The sequence below is a fragment of the Saccoglossus kowalevskii genome, chromosome 14, assembly GCF_978046115.1.
Source record: "Saccoglossus kowalevskii chromosome 14, keSacKowa6.1, whole genome shotgun sequence".
Lineage (NCBI taxonomy): Eukaryota > Metazoa > Hemichordata > Enteropneusta > Harrimaniidae > Saccoglossus > Saccoglossus kowalevskii.
Genome location: NC_140654.1, coordinates 13907238 through 13920313, shown reverse-complemented (window position 1 = coordinate 13920313; position 13076 = coordinate 13907238). Strand labels below are relative to the sequence as shown.

General features: G+C 37.5%; 1 protein-coding gene across 1 annotated transcript; it reads right to left on the bottom strand.

Annotated features, from left to right (window-relative positions):
- Window positions 1–1003: 1003 nt before the first annotated feature.
- On the bottom strand, window positions 1004–2128 carry LOC146734476 (QRFP-like peptide receptor). Its single transcript, XM_085507472.1, has one exon. The coding sequence runs from the start codon at window positions 2126–2128 to the stop codon at window positions 1004–1006; it is 1125 nt and encodes a 374-aa protein (XP_085363598.1).
- Between the last annotated feature and the right edge of the window lie 10948 nt (window positions 2129–13076).

The window sequence follows — 13076 nt, the reverse complement described above, 5'->3', positions numbered from 1 at the left end:
TAACATTCACCCTGTGTTTATTGTGTTGAGCTGTTTACTAGTAAGAGTCGACACGGATGTATCAAACATATTTAATGCCATTAACTAATTGCGCTGGGTTGGAAATAAACACACATTCTTGAATCCGTGGAAAAGCTTTGTTCACGAAAAGCTACGTGCCTAACCCGTAATGCCGCTGAGAGCATATGGTATATTGATGCACTGAATCTAAAAGGTTATCAAATACATTTACTGGATATGTGTATTATTTTCGCATTTAGAAATATTGCGTCATGGGGGGAGCCTTATATATTACACTTCTTTGCGCATGCGCGAGGTACTTGAAAAACGAATTCTGTGAATTTGAAGATAGAGATCTGCTCTGCTGTGAAAAGTGCGCGTTCCCATTGATCCAATCGCAAACTTGTTACACGTTGACAGTTGTGTCGAAGCATATATACAAGACAAAATTTGATACGTCGAAAAAAACAACTGTCAACAAACAAGCTTCTCTTTGATTGGTTAATTGGATTGACTGTTAATTGTTTGGATTGGGAAGCCAATCGGGTACAGTCTTGTTACTTAAAGTAGCTTCGCAATTGCCCACATTGATTGCACATATGCAAATATATAAATGAAAGCGGGTGAGTCGTCACCTGCGCATGCGACAGATGGTCATAGCATGTCATTGTCTACAAACAATCGTCTACCCATGAGCCTATCCGTTTTTAGCGTGTGTTGTTATCGGCGCTTGAGACTCAATTCCCGCGCGTGCGCAGGTGACGACCCCTCCGCTCTAAAGTTGTGTGCTCAATACTTAACAAGCAGAATACGTTTGCGGATTCCAAGCAAAATCAGCAGTGAATCTCTCTCATACAGTGACATACAACCCTGTATTTGTTACATATAAGTTGAACAAAAATATTAGCTATCGTTATGATATGTTTTGTTAGATGCCATTTAGTAATAAACAGATCCAGTTTATGCTCTAACTGTTCATCGAAAAATAGAATTGTTTTTTCACTTATTCAAGTGATGTCTGTGTTGAACAGTTCGTCATGGTTTTAGACAATATCGTTTGATGTGTATAGTCCACATGTTGCTCTGAGTTCCCAGTTTCTTCAGTGATCGTTCCCAAAACATGTTGATCTTCAGTTTGTGTGAAGCATGTGTTGTCGTAAGAAATATTTTCAGGTTTGATAGTTTGGTGCAGCTGTGGCCCAAAATTGGAGGACTCGTCCTGCCTCTCGCAAACTGAGCTACCATCCATTTCCATGACTACATGTTTGCTTTTCACAGCATTCTTTCTTTTAAAGCTCTCCATAGCCATGCTATTTTCGCTCCGATAAACGCTACTACCAGTTCCAGTGACCTGGGTCATGCCAGTGACGGTACTGCCGCTTTGCGACTTAGGTGTTTGAAGCAGCTCCACACCCCGTCGCCTCCTCTTCACGAGCGCTTCGTGTAAGCCACAAGTCAAGATCGTAGCAAATTCCCGGCGGAAACTCGCACTGAAAGCAGCGTAGATTATCGGATTGACGAAACTGTTCGAGAGATATGCGAAGTAAAATAAACTGTATATGAACCAGGAATCGGTGAACCAGCTTTCATCGTAGAAATACAGCACAGCGTGGACTCTATACGGCAGCCAGCTGAGAGCGAACATTACGACAACAAGTAACAACATCTTGACTGCTCGTTTCTTTCTACGTTTAGACTCGTCGTTGATCGACGTCCCGCCGTATAGCGTGACGATCATTCTACCGTAAAGATACGTCAACGTAATCAGCGGAACAATGTATAGAACCACGAGGTGTACAACAGTCATCGGGATCTCTATAAAATGCATCTGAGGAAGCACCTCACAGAAGTACAAACGACTGTCATTTTCTGTCTTGCCATACCAGAATGTCACTCCATGCACCGGAAATCGATACGCAGCGTACACAAACCCCAATACCCAAATGCCAACTATGCACACTCGCGCTTTATGCACGGAGACGCGTGGCTTCATTGGTTGTACAATAGCGCGGTAGCGGTCCGCACCTATTGCCACAAGTGTAAATATGGTGGTGCAGATACTGGTATATTGAAGAACGCCCGGAATATCGCACAAAGCTTCAACTGTGACCAGCAGCCTGGAACCCATTATCCGAATGAGCTCCATCGGACCGACGCAGAGTCCGATAAGAAGATCTGAAAAGGCCAGTGATACGATGAACAGGTTTGTAGCGGAACGTCGTAGTTTTGGTTGTTTGAATACAGCAATAATGACCAAAAGGTTGCCCACCACGATGAGCACAGACGCAATGCCCAACACGACAATGTATACACTATCGGGTACATCAATATCCCAGCTATAGTCGTAGGAATAACTGTCATCGACCTCAGTTGATGTTTCAGTCGCAGTTTCCTCGGAGTAACTAGGTTCATCTGACGTGAAATCCGAAACACCCGACACGTTAAGATAAGGGACTTCCGTCGTTGTGTTGATTTGCGAGAAGTTCGTCATCGTGTATACCTTTTGGGTGTCAGGTCTACTCTATCTGAAATTGAGAGTAAATGAAACAAAGTATTTTAGATTTCGATGATAAATACGACACATTCTCTAAACGGCGCTGATTTAATATGCGTAAGTGGTTTTGTGGCGTCACATTACCGACGTGAAACATACAACAGTTGAGTCGACTAGGATGAAACATCTTGTCAATACAGATACACTTGACACTGTCACGCTGTGTGGAATTTATACATTCTTGGTTTACTAATACCAATCAATATATCCATGTCTGCTGTTTAAGCTTCTTAAATCTCGAAAAAATGATATTGATTCAATGATCAATAGATCAGTCTGATGAGCTGTAATTTATAACATTACCTTCATTGATAAACTACAATCTGTGATTGTCAAATTGTGTTGATCATTTCGCCAATTTAATTTCTCATTGTAGCTCTGATAATACTGAGAACAGGATACTGCGAGCTCTCGAGTCGAAATAATAATAAAAACCCCGCGGCAATTGGGGTCAATATTATTATTTTAAGCACATGAGAAATAACTTATTGATCTTAGAGTGCGTGTTAATATCTGGTTGATTTTTAACATTTGATAAGTGTGAGTGTACTAGTACTGTATAGAACTGTGGCTCGGAGTATTTACATAAGTGATAACCAACCAATCAATCAATCGGAAAATGTCACAAAACAGATGTAAAGTCCGCCGTATCTGGTTTTGCGTTCATTAACAACTTTGTAATCATTCTGCGGGTCGTTTTCCCGAGAGTTTATCACGATGCAATCCGATATTCATGACATAAGAAAGTCGTGGCACAGAGAAAGTGTTGTTTTTTTTGTAATCTAAGGTTTATCTATTCGGCTTTTCTGCAGTCACATTTGAACGAGCCGCCAGCCTGCGGAAACCGCTCTTATTTCACGTGTACAATAGTGTGATTTACACAAGAGGGTTTTGCTGATACATACGTATTTACAACATGTCTGGGTACTTATCGCGTAAGTAAAGTCTGTAACTACACACAGCTTTATCTGACTTTACGTCACGACATTACGCGTTTAATTCTCACCTGGGAGGCCTCACATGTCTGAACTAATTCACCGCGCAGTGCAGCATAATTGCGACATAGACCCCCGATCGTGCAGCGTTAATTAGTGTACAACTCAGTTTCATTCAGCGCATGTTACGCTTTAAATTCTGCAAACTGAGTCAGAAAACAGTTGCGTCTTTTATCCACTCTACTCGTACACAGTAAAACGCGACTCAAGTTATACGTATATATGTGCAATGAATATTGATTTATGTTATACTCAATACAATATCCGCTCCATCCTTAACTTCAAAGCATACATAAGTGAAACAGATTGATGTGTTTGTTTAGAAAATCAATTTAAGACCAGTTTTAATAATAAGTTCCTAAATATTTAACAAATAAAGAACTTCAAGTAGTACATGTGTATGCCTTCCAAATATACAAAGCGCAATTGACACCAGAAAATACTGTCTGACATGACATGCGGTGAACATGTAATACACACAGTTGAAAGATCATATCGCGATCAAGGAAAGCACAACAGGTTGGGAAGAGACGTGATGCTATTATACTAAAAAACTCACGATTTTAAAAACAATTCCAATTATTTCCAATAAGCTTGACTAATTGGCAGCTAACATTGACGACATCCGCAGGAACCCAGGTGTGTGATCACATTGAAGTCATTTAAAGCAACATACACTGTTTAGTTAGTTACTTAGCAATAAAATAAGGCACATATTGACAAATTGTTTTGTTAATGAGCACTAAGTTTGCACTGTTGTTTCAAATTATACATTGTTTTCATTTTCTTTACCTGATTTGTATGTTACAACAGTAAATCGTATCACACGACGTGTGTGAGTGTAATTCATGTTCTCACATGGATTGACATACGACATTTGATTAAATGTTTCTCGTTGGCGTTAGATATGGATATTGAATGCGTGTATTTGCGAGATTACAAATGAAGGCGACGCCACAAACATGTTTTCTTTTTTATTAATTACTAACAATATATTGTGATCACTAAATGGCAAATTGGAAAAAGATACAATTTAAGGCGCATATCTGGCTTAGAACGGACACTACTAGAACGGAAATAATAAAAGGTGGGAAATATGCAATATTTGTTTAATTTTTCGTACAAGTGGAATTAGAACTTTGAAAGCAATGGGTGGGTCAGTAATCTAACGACGGTAATATAGCTCATTAATGAATAAGTAGGTATTAGTTCCTGTCATTTAGTAACAAAACAAATATTATAACTGACATTTACATTTGTTTCATGTCTTGCTCGTAAACATGTTAGTATTCTGTGATGAGATCGTTACTGACGACGCTCACGGTTGTTAGACAGGTTCCAGCCGCCCAAAGTAATAAGTAGGCGGAGTATTATATCATATTTTACTAACCAATTGTCGTTCAGCGTACAAATAGTTTTTACCCGTGCATTATTTGCCAATGTATTATTTAGCAAGTTATGATGAATTACACGGGAACGACATCACATCAACTTGAATGTCAACACTAAGGTGGTTTAAAAGCGGCACGATTTAATAAGTTAGCAGTGTCAACCTTGATTGTTATCAAAAGTAAGGACCACCAAAGCGCGTTTTGTTACGCGCCGTTCTAATTTTATGTATTTTATGAACAACTCTCGATCGGATTTCCTTTACAATGCTAGTGCGTAGACACAAATTCGCACGAATCAGTCAATATTTTTTAATACTGCATATCACACATTTTTCTGCCGAGTCATAGCGTGGTTCAAATATAGAGGCCAGTTATTGTAATTATAATACTAGTTATAAATGTTATAATCTTACGTACTCGGACAATATATGACGTGACACTGAAACCTACAATGAGCAAAGATGCAACAGAACTGTTTCGCAGATGACCGCCGAAATCTCGTTAAGAGCGAGAGAATCACGTGACTTGGTTTTGAGTCTCGAATAGTTTTCAAATTTCTCCCTTCGTCGCGTCTAATATTCCACTGTAAATGATGTTAGAGATCACTTTCTTTCCGACTTGAACACCAAAAATATCTCTGCCCCTACACACCGCCCTTCTGTGGTGAGATGCTACAAGACTTACTACGCATATTCTTGACGTGTTGGTGACAGAGTGGTAGAACTTTGCGTGGGAGATTGGAAAGAGAATGGAACAAACAATGTATCGCGCGACTTTCTTGCTTTTAACGAAATCTCGGTGGCTGGCCATTTATGTCAAAGGTCTTTTTAATGATGCCTCATATTATATAACTGCTACCCGTGCATCATATATTCATCAGCAAAGTGATTAGATGACATCTAGTTGTACAAAATAACATAATAGCTGAACATACATTTCTTGGGTACCGTTTCACGTCTTTGATATGTATCCATCCGCCCGGCTTGTTATGCCTGCATTCCGCAACGATACTAGTCTTAGTGAAATGTCATATTCCGACCACTAGCAAGATACCAACTACACTACAAATTATATAACATTTGTATTATAAAAAAAACAATGCCTCAAAACATACCGTAAATTTACATCCCAAGAAATGCAGATTTGAAGTAGAAATGATATCATTAAAAATGTACGCCATATACTATTTAAATTTGTAGATAGCATTTGCATAATTATTTAGCTTGTACAGGCTTTGAATTAACAAGAATAAGAAGTTATTCTCAAACTGACGTCACATGTGTACGAATAACACACCTGATTGAAAAATGACATTTTACACGGTCGAAATCATCATGCAGACATGATAGCTACTATGAAAGCTATGTTATTTTATGTTATGGTAATTATTACGGGAATTCATGCTATGCAGTGTTAAAATGTGCATGCTATCGTGTAAATGTCGTTGCCGTTGTGATATATTTAGTGCGTGGCTGATTTAATGTCAATGCTTCTAATCTTGATATATTCCACTAACGTAATTCTGAAGTGCCAAGCTGCTTGGTAACGCCTACTGACTCGTTCGCAGTCAGTCAGTCGAATAATAATCACTAAAATCATCTTTTGAACATATATCTATTACACCACTGAATAGCAGGAAAATGTTTTATTTCAGACACAGTGAAATTCTGAAAAATTGCATTAAATTGTGTTATCAACATCTAAGCACGTGACGGATGCCGTGCGCGTCAAAAACCAATGATCCTAGTATTTGCTGATGAAATCGTACAGTGAATAGCGCGCACCGGGACACCGCACATGACGTACTGCAGCATCGGACGGATACCAATTGCACAATGGAACATATACTGGTTTGTAGTGTGTATGTGATATTATGTCTGATTACGCCTGACCATCAAGTTCACCAGCTGCTGCATTTGAACTACTGTTCCAAACAACTGTAATATTTTGAAGATTTCGCTAAATCAGGCATTTGACTGCAAAGTAGTGGTAGAATATATATATATTTGGATGAAGATTTTAGTGATTATTGCACGACTCGCTACGAACGAGTCTGCAGAATGTTTGACGTACTCGAACAAGAATACCACGTGATAATAAAATCTGCGAATAATCCGTTTAAATAGGTGCCCGGGATGTTTAAAAGTGACAAATAAAGGCCCGTATTCACCACGAAAGTAATATCTTCTTTATGAGTTATTCGCCGTCGCCAAAATATACTCTAGTGTGTTTCACATATTAGACAGCGTTCATGACATCAACATGGCTATTTGATTGGTTAAATTATTAAAGAGCTGAGAACCAATCAGCATGCTTGTACATTAACAAAATCATGCGATATGGCGGTTTTGATTTGATTTTATCGGGCGATTTTACCGTACTGATAAATACATCTTTTCTCAAAATTTGTCACAGAGCTGAATATTGCCGATATGATCACCATGTGAGTTGAAAAGTAAAATAAATGATATCTGACAAATTACAGTGTTGTATAAAACATAAACATGTGATTGTGTATCTCGGCATTGAAAATAACTTTGATCTTTTCTTGATATGTTCCATATACGGTAATTCATGTCGATTTGTAGGTCTATAGGTCAACTAATTGATTCAGGTTTATGACGTAACACGCACGTCTGGTTGTAGATTGCGATTTGATGCTATTCACAGTACATTGGTCATCCACATTTAAATTTATTGTTAGCGGGACTCGAATGTTAGAGAAACACACCATACAGTGTAGCGACATTGATTAAGACGTAACTTAAGTTCTGCGACACAACGAACTGAACGTTTAAAAATAAACCGTCTGCTATCGTTTATACTCAGTAACGCTTGGAGAAATGAACATTAATTAAGGTTAGGAAATTGTTCACCGTATACACGGAATTTGTGAAAAATACACATATCGCAACAATGCGTGCCTAGTGATAATGACTGAGCAGTCGATTAACAGCCGATTACAATTCTGGAAACCTGAATAAATGTGATGGGTATTTTTATGTAGCTTGCGTGTCAAATATTCATCACAAGATGAAGACATAGTAAATGTTAAATTAAGATCGTGATTATTCATCTTTTCTTCGAACTGCTGCTGCTGTTTACGTTAGTAATATTATATTATGTTCGCAAATAAGTAATACATGTGCACAATAAAAATAATTATAGTCACAAGACTGACAATAAACAACTATTACAATAAAAAAGTTGCTCTCTGAGTTTAAAGGCATGATTACTGAATAATGCTACAGCTTTAATTATTTCTGGGTGATGGCTTAATGTGAATGACATATCCTTACGCGTGTTTTCTTTATGGTCTTGTAAATATCGTGGAAAGAATTTGTTTTTTTTCAGATAATCCAAAACGGTGCATTTATCAAAAAAAATGGAATTAATCCTTCACTTCTGACTTACAAAGAGTATATATTCTTAATTGCCTAACAACGCTATCGTATCTGCACTTTTCTAATAAATGATTTGAACATCTTAAATGGTTGTACGCTCTCAGAACTTTGTAAAAGTTTATTAGGTCATTTTTCCATCTCAAAACCGAGTTTAAATGTTCTAATAAGTAGCCTTCTCTAGCGATCACACATCGGGGAACAATTTCCGAATCCCATTAATCGTAGACAGATTTATAAATGTCAGTAGAATTCAGGTGTATTTAAGTTGAACACCGGTAAACAACAATAAGTACATGCTTGTTCTTAAAATATCTACAGATGTAACAGTTGTAAATTGTACTTGTATTATAATTTATTATAATTTATTGATGCTTCGCGTTAACAAACAATTTAACAATGAATTAGAAACTTAACAAATTAATAATTATTAATAAACATATAGATGTAAAATGAACAGGTAATAATTTGGGTACCTAAACATTCCGACTACCAGTAAAGAAACAGTAATTTGTGTTAACTAAATTAAACCTAATTTCACGTATAGATGCACCCTGGTTATTTGGGATTAGCAAACATTGACATATTAAATTGCTGTTCTATATGAGTCCCATGCGACGAAGAAACAAATACATTGCTTGTTGAGATGAATTTGGAACGCGCTCCTCGACGGCTACGGCGCTTCAATTGGAAGTATTACTGCCAAACAAATAAACGTCATGCATGGTAAACTACACAAACAGTTTAATGGCATGTAGTCAACACTCCAGGTCATCATTGTCCGTCATTACAGAAAGGGTAATTAACTACAGAAGTAAAAACAAACAGGTAATCCCAACAGATACGTCACCAGAAGGGTCAATATTTCGCATCGGCGTATGGCTTATAGCAATATGTGGACTAACTCATACTACTGAACAGTGGGTTGCCGCAGTATCAGAAAGTATGAGAACAAGTCCTAGACATTTGTGTAACAGTCTCATTCTTTAACATTACCCGCAAGTGTATGGAGTAATTCCTGCTAAACAAAGAATCGTCTCGTGTGATGAGTTTGTTTTTTAGAATACTGAACAAACATTTTCAGTGTGTGTCATACATAATGTAGATTGTCTGCTACAGTGAGCAGAGATAAATACGTAACGTACTAAACATGTATGCGTGTTTCTATTGCGTTATCCGCAAATCACGAGTAATTAAATTCGGCGTCAAACCTGTTTGCTAACGCTTTGTGCACTTTCCTTAGTTTTACAGCAGTATCCCCCCTGGATCTCCGGCACGTCACACTGTATTATAAGAGAATGCCAAGGTGGAAACAAGCTGTGACAGGCACAATATAAAGAAGTACGTACATTGGCTGCTACACAATGAGTACACTACGAAGTTATGATGCAATTCAGGGCGAATTTCTGTGTCTCCGTAATTGAGTCGGTTCTTACTTAACATGCAAATAATGAAAAGGTAATTGGCGAAGCAATACATACGTTATAAATATACGTCTCCTTTATGTAAGTATTACGCGAATGCTGCGTTAGACGTAAACCAAAAGACAAATTTACCGCAAATGTTACAAAATCATCGTGGAAATCAGTGACACGGGATAACTGGAATGACGTAGGCTAAGAAGTTACTTACTGTTTTTTGCAGAAAGTCAAATTGTACAGGGAATTCCGTTAATCCACATAGAACATAGCAGATCTGATTGTCATCGGAGTAAAACAGTTCCCCAACTGCTTTATATTTATACGATACAAATATAAAAGAAGCTAATCACGTGGCAGATTGTTGCCGCTGGCAACCAATTGCAAAATCCGCCTCTCTCTTTATGCGAATACTGCTGGAGTGGGAAGTATGTATCTATAGCATATTTGCTGCGATGTCATGACCTTATTTCAGCAGTTATTGAAAAAAAAAACATTTTTTTTCACGTAAATTAGATACAAAGTAATTTAGCAGGATAAACTCGTGCAGTACTTGTAAATGGACTTTCTATCTGTCGTGTTCCTCATTTACAGAATGGATTCATGTATGTGAATGTTGAAGTGCGCTGCATACATTAGCCGGATTATCAACGTTCTAATCAGCAATGTGAACATAAAGAACCAACAACGCTAGCGTTATAAGTGAAGGATGAGTTCACCCCCGCTAGAGTCGACCAGTGAATAGGTATATGTTTAGCATGTATATTAGGCAACTAACGAGATGCTGGAAGATTAGGCAGACATTTAATTAACAGAAATAATTGACACACGAATCAATGAATTAATTTCAACAAATAATTTCATAAATATAACGTTGTATAAGACCTAGTTTGTATTTATGTTCATGTTTTTCCAGTTTCAAGACAGCTATTAAAATGCATAGCTCGTTTCTCTTGACCACATTCCAAACAGTGAGACTATTTCATATTGAGTTCTCAGTTCGATTTTAGTGACGTTCCTTCACCTTTTAGGCACATGTATGTCTTGTTCAACTGCCGGTTGGCTAACGGCTAATTGTTCAAATCAAGTGGATCAGTCACCATGTTGGCTTAGAAGACATTTTAATTTCCCGTAACGGAAAGTGAAATGATTCGCTTTAGTCGCCGAACTGTAATTTGTCGATTAACCATGATTATTTGTGTCCGCATATAAGATAGCAAACGTTATTTGTTTCAGCATTAAGCACGACTTGCAAATTCTATAGAGTTGAATGGCAAATCATTCACCGGGCATGTGTCAGGCGCCAGTTAAACGTGCGTTTATGTAAAAAATACTGCGACCATTTCTTGTAAAACATTGCGAAAATGCCGCAAAGTGCTGCCTGGCTGCAACTCGGTCACAATAATAGTTAACTTGGTGGTAGTATATTGCACATTTTGGGAAATTAGCCCCCCTACACCAAATTGATTATTTGTATTCGCTACACGTAAGTAAAACATACCGTGTTATTTTGGTGGCATGGAATCCCCGTTCTCTAGAGAGAGGCAGCATTGCATCGTATACAAACCATGCTACTAGTACTCTTACAGTATCAACCAACGTTCTTTGATAAAGAGTATACAGTTATACAGTGAGGGGCAGAAAACTGTACTTTAGTTCATGGACATATTAATAACAATTTGTAAATACCGATCATCACCTTTCATTCAAATTCAAATATTTTAAAATGATTGGATGGAGAGCTCTGCATTATCTACGCCCATCATGCGCACGCAACACTTCAAGTGAAATCACAACTGCGACCGCCCACTTATTCAAAATGAAGAGCTCGCTGATTGGATGTCATTGAACTAACTCATTAATATTAATTGGAACTCGCGATGATGTCGTCAAATCGTTTCTGGAATGGTGAATTTGAATTTTGATTTTAATTTATTTTGATTTATAAAAGTTATATTTATGAAATGTTATGATAACATGTCCAGTGTTGTGCCTTCCGCTGTACTGGATACCACCAACCCGTCTCTCAGTATATAATTATATGGTATGGAAAGTCGGTTCTAGAGATGTGATATTTAGAGCAAAGGACGACACATACAAACTAATATATTTAACATAATATCAGCAACCAATTCTGTCGTCAATGTAGCTATCTAATATTCCCACAATTATCTTACAAATATTGACCTTGAAGGTGTACTGAGGGAAGTATATCGCATCGATGATTGATTTTTTTTTTTGCTTCTTTATTCTTCGGTAAATAATAAGAATATTTATTTTTCTCACATATCACTAATGGACAGTGAATGCTCCGCCATTGATGACGTACGCCATGTGTTGATAGTGAGAAATCATATTTGTAAGTAGAAGTCAATCCATTCTGTTGGTATCTGTGTGTGACACACGCACTTCCATTGTAAACAACAGTACACTGCGCTATAAGTCATCGCGAAACGGCTTGGTGTTTGCAGCATCCGTGTGAAGTAACAATAATAATGCCGCAATAAAAGTTGGGTAAACGAGGAGTATAAACGAATTATTGCCTTACCTAAGTAAGCGTAATAGAGCTGCATAATCATTATAGTATACCGTAAAACGTGTTTTCAATTCCCCGCGACGTTATAACAAAAATGTAGGCATCTGAAAATATGCCGTGTATAGGAAATATTTCTACACAGCAATATATTGTGTTTAAAGTACGTGTTGTACTGCGTCGTGTTCGTCGTGTGGGTCCCATACGACGCCTACAACGCGTAGGAAATAGATTTATTTACCATCCCATGTACCGCGTACTAATATAATGTTTGCTATTAGTAATAGGGGGGTTACAGCCATCTAAACCGACATTCCAAATTATCATCAAGCAGCCCGACATGTTCGTTTTGGATCAAGGTATTCGGTAGAAATACTTCGCATATATGCCATTCATTGTTTTCTGATCACAAACATAATATTTGCTAATTTTACGAGGTTTAAACATTTCAATTTTGTGTCATTATAACCGATTTCGAGATCCGAGAAATAATTGGAATTAAATTTGACAATTACGTGACAGGATACGATTAGGTTCGCATATGACGTCATGGCGATTTTGTTGTTACGTTGTGCACTCCTGCCAGCAACCACTGGCGGGTATTGATTAATATTGTTTTTATTATTTTAGAATTAAAGCTAATTTTACATGAAAAAGTAATACAATCTTACTATCTCCCTTAGCATTTATTATTTAGAAGGTGGATTGTATCTCGTATCCTTCGGTATTTACATTAAATATTCAATAAAAAAAACGTTGGTCGAAGTAGAATGTACACGTGTTT